General features: G+C 45.3%; 1 protein-coding gene across 1 annotated transcript in view; it reads left to right on the top strand.

The window, feature by feature from the left end:
* The first annotated feature begins 608 nt into the window (after positions 1–608).
* Positions 609–16,249, top strand: part of LOC103822992 (protein LYRIC-like) — a 30,537-nt gene continuing 14,896 nt past the window's right edge. The window contains exons 1-4 of the mRNA XM_030235781.2: positions 609–902; positions 11,208–11,267; positions 12,504–12,594; positions 14,908–14,976. Coding sequence (XP_030091641.2) covers positions 609–902; positions 11,208–11,267; positions 12,504–12,594; positions 14,908–14,976 — 514 coding nt within the window. The remainder of the gene's footprint in view (positions 903–11,207; positions 11,268–12,503; positions 12,595–14,907; positions 14,977–16,249) is intronic.

The following is a 16,249-nucleotide window of genomic DNA, read 5'->3' as shown; positions in this document are numbered from 1 at the left end:
AGATGCTGCTTGTCGGAGATCAGCAGAGATGAGAGCGCATCTCGCGCTGCGTTACATGGCAGCCCCTGTCATCATCACAGCGATGGTGCTCGATAACGACATGTTTGTAGCGCTGCCTGACAACAGAAGTACATCCCCGAACACTGTTCCGTCTAGACCGGGGAATTTTGCAGAAAAGCATCACTTGTGAGCATCCCTGCGTACCCCAACCCCCGGCCAAACATCTGCTCTCAAACCAACGCTGCTGCTTCCAATCGCATCGCCTTCACCTTTCATCGCGTACCACTCTCATCCTTCCATAGGGGAGACTCAATCCGTGCATTAACCCCTTCCTCCCCCGCACCAGCGATCGGCCGCGCCCGGGGTCCCACTCCCGCCCCCCGCACGGCGCCCCCGCCCTTCGCCACGAGGCTCCCGTAAGCACCGACGTGTCCGCGCCCCCCGGCCCCCCCCGCATCCCCCGCCCGGCCGGCCGGTCCCCCGCCCGCGCCGCTCCGCAGCCGCGCTGGTGCTGCTCGGGGCGGCGGCGGCGAGCGCGGCTCCGGCCCCAACTTTGGGAGCGGAGCTAGAGGAGCATCCCCGCCGGGGGCGGCGGGGCCGGCGCGGCCATGCTGGGGCCGGCGGCGCGGATGGCGCTGGGCGCGGGGGAGCTGCCGGGGCGGCTGCTGGCGCTGCTCTGGCCGGCGCTGGTGCTGGCGGCCGCCGCGGCCGCGCTGCTCGTCCTGCGGGGGCTGCGGGACCGAGGGGCCGTGCCGGGACCCCCCCGCCGCGCCGCCGGGGAGGCGCAGGAGGAGGAGGAAGAGGAGGAGGAGGAGGAGGGGGATGGCCCCGCGGGGGCCGGCGGCCGGGCGGCCGGGGCGCTGCCGGCGCGGCAGCCGGAGGAACAAAGGCGCACGGCGCAGGTAAGGTTAGTGCGGGGTCGCGCCTGGCCCGCTCCCCGGGACGTGACGAGCATCCTTCCCTCTTTCCTCCCCGGCACCTTTTCAGGGCAGAGAACAGTCCTGCACCCTCTGCGTCCGGCCCCACCGGGCTGCTGCCCTCCCATCTCACCCTGTCTCGTCCCATCTCATCCCGTCCCGTCCAAGACGCACCGTCCCGAACCTCTCGGTGTGATTTAGGGGTGAGGGGCTCAGCATTCCCCGCTGAACCCTGTGGTGCCATGAAGATGACAGTACGAGGCAGCAGGTTGCCCGAGCACCTGGCTGGGGGGTGCTGGCAATGGCCTTTCATCCGCCGTTCTGTCTGACAGCGTAACTCAGAGATTGATCCTCTTTGCAGGGAATTGAGAAAACTCCACTTAATGTCCATCATATTAAGAAGGAATATATAAGAATAGTATCCATATTACGGTGTTAATACAATGTGCTAATTATGTATATTTACTCCAAATCAAAGCTCTGTTACTGCATGAATACCTGGCTGTGAGCTGATGACCATGGCCACCCTGTTGAATGTCTGCTGTGAGTTTGATTTGATGCAGTGTTGAAGTTTCTGAAGACATTGTCATGACACACTGTAAGCTGTCTGTAGCAGAAAATCTCAGTGTAAATTACAGAAAACAATTTCACCGAGGCACTGCAATATGGCAAGTAAAGGTCTCAGAATAACTTATCAAACATAAGTATGTACTTAAAATTAATGCATTGAGCTTTTTTAACATTTTAATCTATTACTGTTGTCTCCTAAGTCTCATTTCTGAGCAAGACAAACAAAATGAATTTGCAGGATTTTTTTTAAGCATGCTACGAAATAAGTGGGTTTGTTCTTCAGGAACAGAAATGTGTCAGGCTTTCCACTGTAACACTAGTTTTCAAAGGTTTATTATTTTGTCACAGAAGCTTTAGCTTTTAGTTGTATTATAGTTATCTTTTAATAAACTATTCCATTTTAGGGCATTTTTTCTTTCATCAGTCAGAGCAGAATCTTGACCTGGCAGCACAAGTACCCCTGAATTAGTAAAGAACAATTAAATCCAAAAGCCATCTGAACAAAGCTGCCAGTGTCAAGGGGTGAAGAAGGATTTCAGTAACAATTTTATCATACCTTTATAATCATCAATACTAGATAACTTGAGTTGCCTGCAGAACGAATGAAAATTTTCCGGAGCCACCAATTCTGGAGGCAGTGTGGGACAGCAAGGAGAGACACCCACTTTATTGTTTAATCTGTTACTATTATCTCCTAAGTCTCAGTTCTGAGAAAGACAAAATGAATTTGCAGGGATTTTTTAAATGTGTGCTATAAAATAAGTGGTTTTGTTCTTCACGAACAGAAATGTGTCAGAGACAGTCCAGGTGTTGTGATGGTGGCAGGGTTATTAGTTCAAGCTGAAGGCATTGATTTGAATAGATGTCTTCTAGTCAGAGATGCTGCATCTCACAGGCCTAAGTAACAGAAACCAAAGAGGAGGAGGGATAAACTGAAGGGATAAATTTGTTTACAGTCATGTGGAGTTTCTGCCATTAATTTATCTTTTCCAGTGCTGAGCAATTCCTACTCTTTAGGGACTGGACTCTAACAGTTGCATTTACACAGTAGCATTATCTTCTGTACGAGACTCACTGATTATTGTGCAGAGTATGGAAAACATGGTCCTGAGGAGGTAGAGAACAAGAAGAGGATGATCAAGAAAAATAACTTAAAAGATCCTCAAGATAGATAACTCAGAGAAAATATCTTGCCTACTGAAAAGAAAAATGAAGGCCTGTCCTCCCATGACAGTACCATGCCCTTTCTTTTCTTGGTTTGTCTCTTTTGTTTTCTTTTCCCTATCGTGCCTTCTCCACTGCTCCTTGTCATTTCCCATCAGGTTCGCTCTGTCTTTGGAACATCATATCCTTGAGGCAAAAACTGTATCTCCTTACTTAATTGTAAAACACTGCACTGGTTTGGCACTTAGGTGATGGGAAGATGCCAGAACAGCCAAACACCTTTGATGTACTGACATTTGCACATGAAAATCTCCACCAAAGCAGCAGCAGCAGAGGTGTCATTAATAACAAAGTCTCCCATTCATACACATGGCCAATGTGATAAGATGGGGTGTGCAGGATGGGACCCCCTCTCTGCTGCCTGCTGAGATATGAAAAAACAAGACACAAATTGCCTCCAGTGCTCAGGTGTGTTGATACATCCCAGCAGTCAAACATCTGCATATCCTGGAGTGGTGGATTAGTCAAGATCTTAATTAAAAGAACCTAGGTGGTTAATTATTCTTTCAGTTTGGGAATGCATGTTTGCCAGTGATTCCCAGTTGCTGCCCCAGGGGTGGGCTGTCAGGTTGCCTTCCCATGAAATCTGCTCTTACTTGGCTGCAGGATGATGTAGGACTGATCTTCCCTTTGTGTGTCCCTACTCCCATAGCAATAGGCAGACAGACACTGTTCAGGAACTATGGGTGTCCTGTTAGACCCAGTCTGAGTGGCTTCAACAGCCCTTGTGAGATCAGTCTGTTGAACAAACAATCATTGAATGGTTTGGGTTGGAAGGGGACTCTGAGGATTATCCAGTTCCAACTCCCTTGCCATGGACAGAAACATCTTTCACTAAACCAGGCTGCTCAGAGCTCCATCCAGTCTGTCCTTGAATACCTCCAGGGATGGGGCACCCTCCACTTCCCTGGGCAACCTGTTCCAGTGTCTCACCACCCTCATAGTAAAGAACTTCCTCCTAATATCTAATCTAAACCTCCTCTCTTTCAATTTGAACTCATTCCCCCTTGTCCTCTTACTACATGCTCTTGTAAATAGTTTTGCCCTATCTTCTCTTGAAGTTCCCTTCAGGTAGAGGAAGGCTTCAGTTGGATCACTGTCATGGCTTAGGAATGGTAGTCCCCAATTTAGTGTGCCCACCAAGATTCCCCAAAAGCACATGCTCCTCCCTCCTGCTCTGCAGCTTTTCCCCTCCCACCTGCAGTGGGATGGACTTGAGACTTGGAGGCACAAAGGTAAAGATCATAAACTGAGATAAGATCAATTTACTGGAAACAGCAACTAGATAAGGAAACAAACAGGAACAGGAGTTATACTAATGACAGAGGCTACAAGAAAAGAAATTATTTACACAGAAACCTCTTGACAATAGACAATACCAGACTGGAAGGAACCCCTTTTCCCTTCCCCTGGCACCCCTGGTAATGACTCTAAGGTGGGATAGAACAAGCTCCGGGTCCTGTCCACACCCCCTGACAGTTTCTGCAAAAAAACGAACCCTGTCCTGTCCAGAACCAGGACAGTTACCCTGAAGTCTTCTCTTTTGCCAGCTGAACAACCCAAATTCTCTCAGACTTTCCTCATAGCAGAGGCACTCCATCCCTCTGATCATTTGGTGGCCTCCTCTGGACTCACTCTAACAGGACCCCAGGGCTGGATGCAGCACTTCAGGTGGGGTCTCAGCAGGGCAGAGCAGAGCAGAGGGGCAGAACCCCCCCCTCCCCTGGTGCTTTGGGTGCAGCCCAGGACACACTTGGCTTTCTGGGCTGTGAGAACACATGGCTGCGTCATGTCCAGCCTCTCACTCATCACTTTGTTCCAATGGATACATGGCCTCCACACAATTATACAAGCACATTTTGAATGTGATCTCATTCAAAAGTTACATTCTGGCTGTTGTCACACAGCCACACACACACACACACCCAAAAAGTCTAGAAATTATGCTGAGTGTGTTTAGTCTTTTTCAGAATTGTCTTTTCCCTAATTTTGGGAAATTGCTAATGAGACTTGCTGGAAGCCAACAGATCTGAATGGCAGTTGTTGAGTGGGGTGGTTTATGTTTATTCAAAGTTTTTGGGTTGTTCTGCAAATTGATCAGTTGTAAAGAGCATTTTTTACAAATGCAATGACATCATCTTCCTTTAAAAGCTTCTAAAAATATGTGCCATCTGATACATTCCAAAAGAAAGCTTTCTGTTTTTCTGAAGTATCTTTATAAACTGGAGATACTTTTTGCTTCTTGCAAGATTGCTTAGCAGTACATATCCACCCCTTCAGCTCCAGAGTTTCACAAATAGCAAACAGACGTTTTCTTTTACCTTTTCAGGTTACACAGTATTTTTCATGCCAATGCAACACAGTTGCACAATTATTTTTTTACAGCTGTCTTGGATGAGAATTGATTTTTAAAGTATCGTGGAAGGTGTTGGAGTTTGGTAATTGCCTCCTTAACATGGAGCCTTTATCCCTTGTTGAGATGGTGCTCTAATTAATCAGAATAGAAGATCCCAGGAAAGTGCTTTCTTCATCCCTCCTCACAACAGTAGTTTTAATCTACTCATGCTGCAGAAACTCTTTCCCCAGATATGTTTTTTTTCCCCTGATGACTGAGAGCAGCTGAACTGAGGCAGGTATGTGTCAGGAGGTGTGATTGTGTTTATGGCTGCTGTGTGGCTTGTCATGTGTCCAGGGAAGGCTGGCCAGCTGGAGGACATGTAATGCATCTTAAGGATGTTTCCCTAAATTTTCTTGTGCAACTGCTTTTGCATATGAATGGCTACATATGCAGTTCTGGCTCCCACTCCTTGTTATCAACCTGTGTTTGTGCTCAAGGGGTTCCTACAGGCAACTCCACCCCTGGGAATATGTGCAGATGAATGGGTTTTCTGTGCTGATGGCCCACATCCTTTTCCACAAGGTTCTTGGAGCATCCATTTGATGGGAGAACTGCCCCTTTCTTTTCTATGTTAGGTGCCTTAAGGGAAAGGGAAAATTTAACATTTTCCTAGTGTGTAGTTCTGTATAATTCTGTCTGTTCATTGCACGTGTTTCCCATGTAATTTTCCTTTCTAACAGACTCCCCTTTCCTACTGGGAACACCTTTGTCTGAAGTGATTTTGCCAGGGAAAACTTTGCATTACCACATATCAATAATAGCTATTAACAATAAGATTATTAGTACTTACAGTATTGATCAAAAACCAGGACTCTGCTCTCTTTTCCCTCCCCTTTGCAGATATGTCTCTGTAGTGTTGTGAGCAGCCATTTCCCAAAGAAGATCCTTTATGTCCTTCTCCCATGCATGGAGAGCCACTCAGGTTCCTTTGCTAACAAACCCAACATTTTTTTGGCTTTCCATTTTTACCTGTGCAGAAATTGCCATTGTGTTATCCTTTCTCTAGCTGTTAGAACTGAATGAGTGATTTTCTTTGAAGCTGGTACTTTCCTGTTTCTCTCATGGCCTCTGCCTAAACCCCATCCTTTCTCCTCTGACAAATTCAGGCTTGCCTTTTCCCATTCTCCTGGTTCCCATTGGTTTAGGAATTGTCTCCCAGAGCAAAGTCCATCATCAGGACAAGACCATGTGGCAAAGCCAGACAGGCCAGGATGTCTGCTTCCATTTATGAATCAGAGTTAATGAAAGCCAGCCCTGCTTTGTTTCCCAACACGTTTGTCTCGCCCATGGCTCGCTGTCCGTGGATGGAGAAACGCCAGCCCTTTCTGGCTGCAGCAGCAGCAGCACTTGGGTTTGCTCTCCCTGTGGCCCAGCCCCTGCTTGTGTGCACAGGAGACAAGAACCCACCTGCAGAGAGCCAGCAGTGAACTGCAAGTGGTGCTGTGAATAATCTGACTCAGAGCATGGAGTGTAGGGAGCAAGGACTGGATCTTCCAGAGGATGCTGAGAGGGATGGAGGCTTCCTGCTCACTTTTCATCTTGTTGAAGATCTACTGAGAAAGCTGAAAAGTGCAGTCATACCTTGTTCAGTTCTAACAGAGCATGTTTAATGGAGATTATTTATTCTCCTGCTTAGAAAGTCCTTTTCTTTTTGTTCTTTTCTCCCACTCCCTCCCTTACTATTTTAATTTAGCGCATGTTGGTGTTACTTTTGTCATACCAGTATTGCCTTTTGGCCTACATCCACGACATTTTTCTTGTGTTGTAACATAAAGTGAAAAAAACTGCAGTTTTTTTCACTGGAATTGAGCACTATGAAACAATTTAATTGAAATACTTCTTAAATCTGGAAATGGTTTTGTGTTCACAGACCCCCTGCCAGAATGGGGTAGTTTTGCTTCCTTTCATTTCCAGTGTCCAACCCACTTAATTTGAGTTTTCTGAAAGTGGTAGCTGAGAACAATTTTCTGAATCTTTATTCATGTTCTTAAATGAATTTCCTGATTTCCAATGTGTGAAGCATATAATAGCTCCCTTTGGGTTTCATAGCTGAGTTTATTTTGTCCTAGTATCCCTCTACTGGGCAAACCTTTCCATGCCTTCCTCAGGAAGGCAATTTTAAGCACCTTTCCCATGAGGGACAAAGAGCAGTTAGTGAACCTGAAGCTGATATCCACACAATTTTTAATTACTCCTTTAACCAGTTGGTGGCACTGAGATGTGAAAGCAGGCAGCCAGATCTGATAGACACAAAGGTGTTGGGTTTTATAAAAATGACTAGTCTAGCAAAACTATTGAATTGCATAAAGCTGAGTCTCTAGGTGTACAGCTTTATGGCTTTGAATACAAGGTTTATATACTAAACACAGCACTTTTTGGCACTTGGAGATGTATCACTTTGCCTCCTTTCTTTGTGACTTTATGTAGAACTATATTAAAAGCATGAAATAAATTAAACACTAGCTCAAGCGAATCAGAAATTGCTAGTTTCAGAACAATCATCAGAAATAAAACCTTAAATTATATAAAAAAGGGAAAAAAAGGCAGGGGGTGGGGGGGAAATCCTGTTCCACTGGGTCACGAACCAAATGGCCATGAACTAAAAATAATCTTTCTATTGTTCCACAGAATGTGAGTAGAAATTAATATGCTAAGTCTGATTCCATTAAAAGTCCTGATTCTGTTTCTCTACATATATTTCATGTATTTGGAATTGCACTTAAGACTTAATATAGTCATTTAATGTGGGGGATTTAGATGTGTTTTCCATGTACAAAATGACATTTTTCATTAAGAAAAAAATTCCCCTGACAATATTAATTTCTCTTTAATGATTGCATTAGGTTAAATGAAATAAAATAATGAAATTTCCTTTTTTCCTTTTCAAAGTGGCCAAATGGCACGATAAAGAGGCATGACTAATCCCCTACCCTAAGGGCTTCAGAAGGAAAGAATAGGGTAGGGTGGGGTTCCTCAGCCACACAGCCAGCTTACTGCCTGAAAAAGGGTTGGATAAGGGCAGGATTTAACACAAAAGGTCAGGCTAACATAATACATTTCCACTGAAAGGAAATAGAACTCAGTAAAAATTCTTGGTGATGAAAGAAAGGGAGTTGCTGGTATTACTGAAGGATGGCAGAGAAGCAAGAGATATTTCAGGCTTGTGAAAAGAGCATCACCACAGTGGTGGGACATTTGCTGAGCATCAGTCAGTGGTCAGGTTTGGTATTTTTTTGCACTCAGCTGCTTGTTAGGAAGGATGCAACAAGGTTGAGGAGTCCCAGGTGGGCACTTAGGGCTGAATAGCCACTCAGTCATCATGAAGACCCCTGGGACATAGTAAATGACTGTCAACAGTATATATTTAACCTCCTAGTCAGTGATGGAGAGAGAGGGGGATATTTGTGTAGCAGGTGAAATATCATTTCAGTTGCAAAGGTTGTGCTTGTCTGGTAAAAGTACGCAGCAGTCAGGCTGGCAAAGCACTAAAACAAAGTGCTGCAGATTTCCAGCTCCTTGCCTACTGTCAGTTATAAAGAGAGAAGGTCCAGGAACATGATCCTGCCCCAGCTGAGACAAGTCTGTCAGAGCCAACATCATTTGCATCTTCCCTAATCTGTTATTGCACTCAGCATTTTCCTTCTGGATTCTCCCTGCCTGTGTGAGGGCCCTGTACAGCCTCGGGCTGTGCTCGCTCACACCAGCCTGGGGGAGGAAGGCACTTTCACATCCTTAATCCTGACATTTCCTTGTCTCTGCCTGCAGTCCCTCGTGCTTGCAGAAGCATCTTGATATAAAGAGAGGCTAACAGGAGGTGGGATGCCTCTTCTCCTCTTATCTGTGTGTTTCTGAAAGATGGCAAAAAAGCATCCTCCTCCTTGCCTCCTAAGCTGGTGTTGCTATTTCTGTGCCCATGGTGGCAGTCTTGCTCAAAGTGCCTTCTTCACTTGGGAGGTCCATTTGCAAAGCTTTTAGAAAACAGTGAAGATTTCCTTATGGGAAAACAGGAAAATCACCAGGGTTTGATGACATCAGGAAGGAATATTTCACTTACATGCTGTTTGGCTTCCCCCAATCATCTCTTCTTGCATTCATCTGATGTTCTGTCATGTAATTGAAAGTCATTCCCCCAAGATTCTATATTGCATAGGAATTGTTGTCCACTGAGACAAGATCTGTATTTTCACACATTTAAATGGAAAGAAACATATGCTGAGGAAGAAAGAATAGTATAAACTTAATATTTTCCATACCTACGTGGTTCAAATTTTCACCAAAATGCCCCTGGTTTTGTATTTTATATCCCACATTTTATATGAGAAGCTGCTTCCCTCCCTGCTGCAGGTAAAGTGGGATTTTTCCCTTAAGCAGAGCAGGAGATAGAAAATTATTTGCTTTGTGGTGGGATTTATGGAGTGCTTCTAGAAAATGGACCTGAGAGGCTTAGAAGAGAGTGCCTATGGGAAAAAACAAGACAGCCTTGCCAGCTACTAACAAATGTTGCTGGGTTTTAACAGAGAAGTAATTATTTTACTAATGTTCAGAATAACATAACTGTAAACAATTATATTGTTTGCATTTGACAGCTGAGGGAGATGGAGGAGCTTTTGGCTTAAGCTTGTAATGTGAAGTTGGTGGAATTACTGATATAACAGGCAGGGTTTTGCCTCCTGCTGCTGTGATGTTTTACTGGAAAACTCCAAATCAGTATTGTCTATGTGCTAAGCCCACAATTTTGGGGCTTCCTCTCCTAAGCATTGTGGAATTTGGGATGAACACCAGCCTGCTGGGTCCATGTCCACCATGGGCTTGTAACTGGTCTGGAATTCCAAGGAAACACCTCCAGGGATGAAGCATTTGCCAGCATTTGCCTGTCATGCACTTCAAACCAGACCTTTCTGAGACTTGTGAAAAACAGCTCGAAAATCCTCAAAATATCAAAGAGATGACTGTTAAGAGTCTGAAGGATTGCAGCCCCACTGGGTCTGCTGGGGAGAGACATGGGCTGTCACCCACAGGATTTTATCTGCTGCTGACTAATCATGACCCCATCTCAGAGACCTGTGAGAGTGGGGAGATGGAGGAAGCAGAAGGAAGCATCAGCTGGCTTCCCTTCTCCAGGAGGACTGGGAACCTGAATTCAACAGGACTTTGCTCCAGGCAGGGCTGCCTTCACCTGCCAGGGATCCCTTTGCCCCAGGCAGAGGATGGATCAGGGATTTGGGTGACAGCCTGAGTCAGGCTCCCTTCTGGGAGATGTGGGTTCAGCTGGGCAGCCCAACAGGTCTGATGGGCTGAAGGAAGCCTGGGCAGTGCTGAACAGCAGCTGCACTGCACAGGGAGAGCAACCTGCATAAGTCAGAGAAGTGCCATACATCCAGCAAGGAGCTGCTCTATGTGTCAGGGGAAACAGAGGCACCTGTGGAGGGAGCTTCAGCCTTGTCTTGGGTGCTGCTGGCTCTGCATGGTGTGCAGTGACCCTTGCTGGCACAGCTGCAGATTTACACCCTCCCATCCCTGTAACTGGTGGCTGGCAATTCCCAGGGAATTCTGAGACAGCTGAGACATTAGTCAAACTATAATTTGAAAAGTCCTTAAACACTTATTGTTTACTTTACTGGATCTAGGTAGGATAAAATCTATTCTTTCAGTTGGTCAGATAGACTTGAGAGGGAACATAAGGCCCACCCCAACTGGTAAACAAGAATTAAAAATAAGAATATTAAAATAAGCCCTCTCATGTCTATGCTGTTTCTTTAAGACAGGCTTACCCTATTTGAAAAACAACTTTGATCCTAGACAAATCTTATGATAAACCACAAATATGTCTGCTTTGGAATAAATCTTTGTGAAGTTTCTGGATTTACATTCATAAAGGCTTAGCATACACTAATTAATTTGGAATAAATTACTCCAGTTGGAACAAGGCCACAAATTCTAGCCCAGATTTGTACAGGGGGTTACTTAGCTGTATCTTTCAGACTATTGTGTGTATTATAGGAAGGTATTGAAATAAATATATTTATATACATATTTACACATACACACACATGCATGAATATGTACTATAATGCATTTTGTTATTGTCCACCTCCTAGGTTCCAGTGAATGGCCATCTTATCACATCAGTCAACATCAGAGAGAAAAAGCTCCTCAAGGTACCAGCAAGAGTTTTAGAGTTTATGTATTATCTTTCAAGAGACAGTTGTTTTAAGTAAGTTCCTTTTTTAAGATAGTTTGTTCTTCCTTGGTTTGCCGCACTTAAGAGATGATGCAGGAATATAAGACCATGTAATTATCTGCTACAGCCACACTGTAGTGTTTGTCACTGCCACCACAAGGGGGATGGTCTCATCATCCAAGCCCAGAAATGGGTGCTGGAATCTCCTGTATTTCCATTCCAGCTCTGACAGGGACATTTCCTTGGGTCTGTTTAAGGGTTTTACCTTGGGCATTGACTCTTGTACTGGTGTGGAGGAAGAGGCAAATGCTTTAAAGAGCTTCCAAGGCTTTACAGCAAGTCCCAAGTTGCCCAGAGAAGCTGTCTGCCCTGTCCATGAAAGTGTTCTAGGCCAGGCTGGATGGGGCTCTGAGCAGCCTGGTCTAGTGGAAGGTGGCAGAGGGGGGGTTGGAACTGGATGGTCTTTAAGGTCCCTTCCAAACCATTCTGTGATTCTAAGTGAGGAGCAGCCCCTGAGCCTGGGCAGGGAACTACATTTTCTGGCAGGGGTTTCCCAGCTTGGAAAAATCAAGAGCCACTGTTTAAACTAGAACATTCAAAATTTATGATTTAGAGTTAGTGCTACAGTGTCATCAAGCTGTACGCAAATGGCCTCAGCTACTCTTGTGCCTTTCAGGTTAGTGCAAACTGCAGATACCTTCATTAAAAATAGGCTGTTCCATGGCTTGAAGTGGGGGGAAGGTGGGGCTGGGTTTTTTATTTGATTAGCATTGGCAGGGTCCTAACTCTTGATTATAGCATTCCTGATTTTAAAGGGGGTAGACTTTACTAGGGAAAGACTAGTAAAGACTAGACTTTTAAAGGGGAAGTTTAGACTTTCCTCCTTCAGAGGAAGAACTTTAGAACTTAGGAACAATGAACGCAAATCTTACTATAGAGCGGGTGCCTGAATTAAATGTGAACTTTCTAATCTAGCAGATAAGTTAAGATTTGTAGGTCCAAACCAATAGTGTTTATTGGTTTGGAATTTGCAATAAAATCTGCTCAGGAAGACTTTTGCACACACTTAAAAGACTCCAGCAACCCCTACTGTCTCAGAGTATTATGGGTCATCTCCATTTCACAACTACTGCCCTGACTCTTTTTTTCTTCTGGATGAAACATAACAAATACTTGTTTTATCTTTCTGCTCTATATCTCCTCTATACTGCAGCCTAAGAAGAAGAGGAAAACCCAGTGCTCAGACAAGGAAGTGGCAAAAGATCTGCTTTCTGTGGAAAAAGACAAACTGCAAGAGGAAGAAGGTAACAAAAGATCCGATTCTTCTGTTCTCTGATGCATATTCCCAAATAATAACATGGGATGAAATGTGTCAAAAGGGAGGCCTTTTCCACTATTCTAGAGTTCTGTGTTAATGGGGAAAGCTGCCAGTTTGAGAGTTATTTCTATCACCTGCTCCTTCCTACGTGTAACTATGTGGACAGGTGCTGTAGTTATCTGGTTTAATTACAGAGGAGTAAAGAGAACTTTTTAAACTCTTCTTGAATAAAATGGATCGAACCCTGGAAGATTTTAATATGCCCAAAAAATGTGATTCAAACCAAACAAGCTTAGATGTTGATATCAAAAAATTGATATGTTTTATTTCATAGTAAAAGAGGCAAAGAGAAAGAAAGAGAAAAGAAAGAAAGAAAAAAATTAGAAAAAGAGGTGTGTGGGAGAACAGGGAGAGGGACAAAGATTAGAAACCCCTCCATGGGTTCCAATGATGCCTTGTTGTTTCCCTCCATCTGGTCTTCTTGGTGGTGAGGGTCCCCTGCCTTAAAGTATGGAATCCCATGGATTAATTTGGGCAGGTGGGAATGCCCATGTGCCTCCCCTGAGGGGGGCAGGTTTGTCCCTTGCAACACTGTGGGTCTCTTGCATCACGTGCAGTGCTCTGGTGCCGGGTCTGGGGGCTCCTTTGGGAGGGGTCTTTGATGGGCCGTGACACCCCCTCTGCTGTCCCTCACATGGATGTCCCTTAGATGTGGCTGTCCTGGGGTGAAGGGGCCCCTCAGCAGAGCTGGTCTGCACAGCAGAGGATGGGCACTCACTGGCCACAGGCTGTGCCACACCCCCAAAACCTTTCCTCCTCCCCCTTTGGTGCAGGGTCTGTGGGAGCTTGGCAGCTGATAAACCTGGGGCTGTGGCCTCCAGCTCGAAGCAGGGGCTGGGCTGGGCCATGGGTGCTCTTCCAGATGCTCTGAACAATAGTGTCACTTGCCTTATCTCAAGTTGTCTTATGGGTTTAACTCACAGTTTGGGGTTTCAGTCAGGAGGCCCATCCAGGGAGGGCTTTGGTGGTGCAGTTTCATTATGCACTTTTCCTAAAAGGGGCAAAAGTCCTTCTTAAAGGTGTTTAAGCCAAAACCCACAACATTTTAGTCGCTGACATGGACCACGTGCTTTCCTGCCACACTCCCCAAGTCCTGACTGTGTACACAGGGAGGGCAAATCTGCAGGTGAGGAAGGATCTCTCAGGTGGTCAGAGGGTCTTTCCCCTAATCCTGTGGCCTCTGCCATGCTGATACACAGATGGAGCAGCACACTGTTGTGCCCATGACTGAGGCTGGTAAAGGTGCTGGGGCAATTCACAGCCAACCGGTAGCACACCTGTGAGCAGATCTTTGTTTCAAGCAGATCTGCAGAGAAATCTGGCAGAAGCAAAGCTCAGGCAGCTAGAATTTCACTGGGAAATACATTGCATCCCATGAGCCCCTCTCTGCCTCCCCCCACCAAGGGCTGCACTGAAAACAACAAATTCTAAGCTTTTCTGGGCTTAAAAGATTACACTGTGATTAGTGTGGTGGTGAGAGCAAGAGAAGCCCTCGCTGCTGTTGGACCAGAGTCCTTCCTGGGGCCTGTGAGGCTGCTGGGGGAGAAAGGGACACAGCAGAGGCTTTCTGCAAATGGATCTGTGATTTTTTGAATGGATGAGCCAGCTGAACTGTTTCATGTGTTTTTCAGGGATGCTTCATGTGTTTTTCAGGGATGCTTGAGAGAAAGGAAGTGTCTTGATCAGCCCCAGGGGCTGTGTTTTTTCCTTCATTAACCATTTTTGCCAGCATCTCCTCTGACTTCTTGGGTCATGGAGGGCATGGATGGAGATAAGATGTGGCCGACGTGTGTGAATGAAACCAGCTGAGTGGGAGAGGGCATCCACAGTGTTGGACAAGTCTTAGGGCTACAGGAACCCAGTAAATAGAAGCCTTATGTAATGGTTAAGATTTACACTAACTTCTCCCCCCCTGTCACACATATAAGGTGGCTGATGCACTGCTGTGACATCTCCCCCAAGGGAGTGGGTGTCACATCAGGCTGACACACAGGACAGAAGAATATGTGCAGTTACATGAGTCAGGACACAACAGACAGGTCTGTGATGGGGATTTCTTATGTAACACATCTCTGCAGAGGAAGCAAAGGCTGCACACAGGAGACATGCTGCATGGGATCTGATTCCTCTTTTACAGCCAGCCTCAGAAACTTTCAGATGGCTATTTACCTTGGTGCTAAGCAGTAAAGGCAATGAAGAAAATTGTTGGCTTAAAAATGAACTTTGCTCGCTGTTGCAGGAATTTGGCAGACCAAGATCAGCAGCCGTGAAAAGAGACACTTAAGGAAGGAAAGGCTGAAACAAAAAGGTAAATGTACAGGCTCAATTTACACACCTGATCTGGCTGGGCTGGTTACCCCTCCCCACAGCCCAGCATCTGTTTGCTCTATTCATCATTTGGCAGCAAAATCCAGGCACTTACTGAGGCTATTTACTTAAGAAAAAACAGCTATGGGAGCTTTTACTCGGGAGCTTGCCTTCTACTCCATGCTCTCATTAAAGCACACATCAGAGCACACAGCATTACCCACAGGACTTTGACAGCAGATGTCTCTTAGATGGTAGATCTGCTGAAGGCTTGGTGTCACGTGGGCTTGTTCCTTTTGCGTGGCTTGACAGAAGTTTTCTGATAATGGATGTTTAAAATCACAAATAATTTTCTCAGTTCCAAACAGGTTCTTTAGTCCAGGTTGTCCAGACTAAAGAAGTATAGTAGGAATATACTCTTATCCTAATGAGATAAAATGAAACAACACTTTGTGCTCACTTCACATTTTTTTTCTGGGGATTTCAGGGTGTCTGCTGCACACTTATGCCTATATACATTCTGCTAATCATATTATGTGTAATAACCACTATATGAAAGCAGATCATGGAATTAAGACATTTGGAAGTATTTTCATTATCTGTGATAAAATGATCAAAATAAACTTTAGGTTCATAATATTAGAGTAATTTAGAAGCTAAGATAGGGGGTTGGATATTGGGGAGACATAACTGGATTAGGAGATGTAGCTGGATATATGTGAGTTAGTGCACTGTCTGCAATAAGGCTCTTAAAGTGCTCTCAGGTGCTCTATTAAAATTGAAGGGTAAGGGAACAGGAAATTTCAACAGAAAAATACACAGACACCTTGGGACCACTTTATCTATCATTTGGATTATACAGAGTTAAATATCAAGAGTTTAGATTTTTAACTATAGGTTTATCAAGGGTCTTTAAAGGCTAGAGGTGCTGAGGTCTCCACTTTCTCTCCAGCAAAGTGAATGGGTCCACATTTCTTTCTCCATGCAAATTGACCTGTTGTCATCAGTGGTGCCAGCTCCACATGCAGAACCCCACAGGGATTAACCCTAAGGTCATGCAGGTTGTTAAGGGCTTTGCTGACCCAGGAAAGGGAGCTCAGTTCACCAAGTCTCATTTGAAGCACCAGAAGTCTTTGGTGCAGAATGCCGAACCCCTGATCTTGCTGGCATGGGCATTTCCAGAGTAGTGAGATCTGACCTAGGAAGAAGCCCTAACCCTGCTGAGTGCTGGCTGCTGTTCCCTGGCAGGGGAGAAACAGCAGCATCACCATTAA

This window comes from Serinus canaria, chromosome 3, assembly GCF_022539315.1.
Source record: "Serinus canaria isolate serCan28SL12 chromosome 3, serCan2020, whole genome shotgun sequence".
Taxonomy (NCBI): Eukaryota; Metazoa; Chordata; class Aves; order Passeriformes; family Fringillidae; genus Serinus; species Serinus canaria.
The sequence above is the reverse complement of the archived record's forward strand: the minus strand, read 5'-3'. Positions and strand labels throughout refer to the sequence as shown.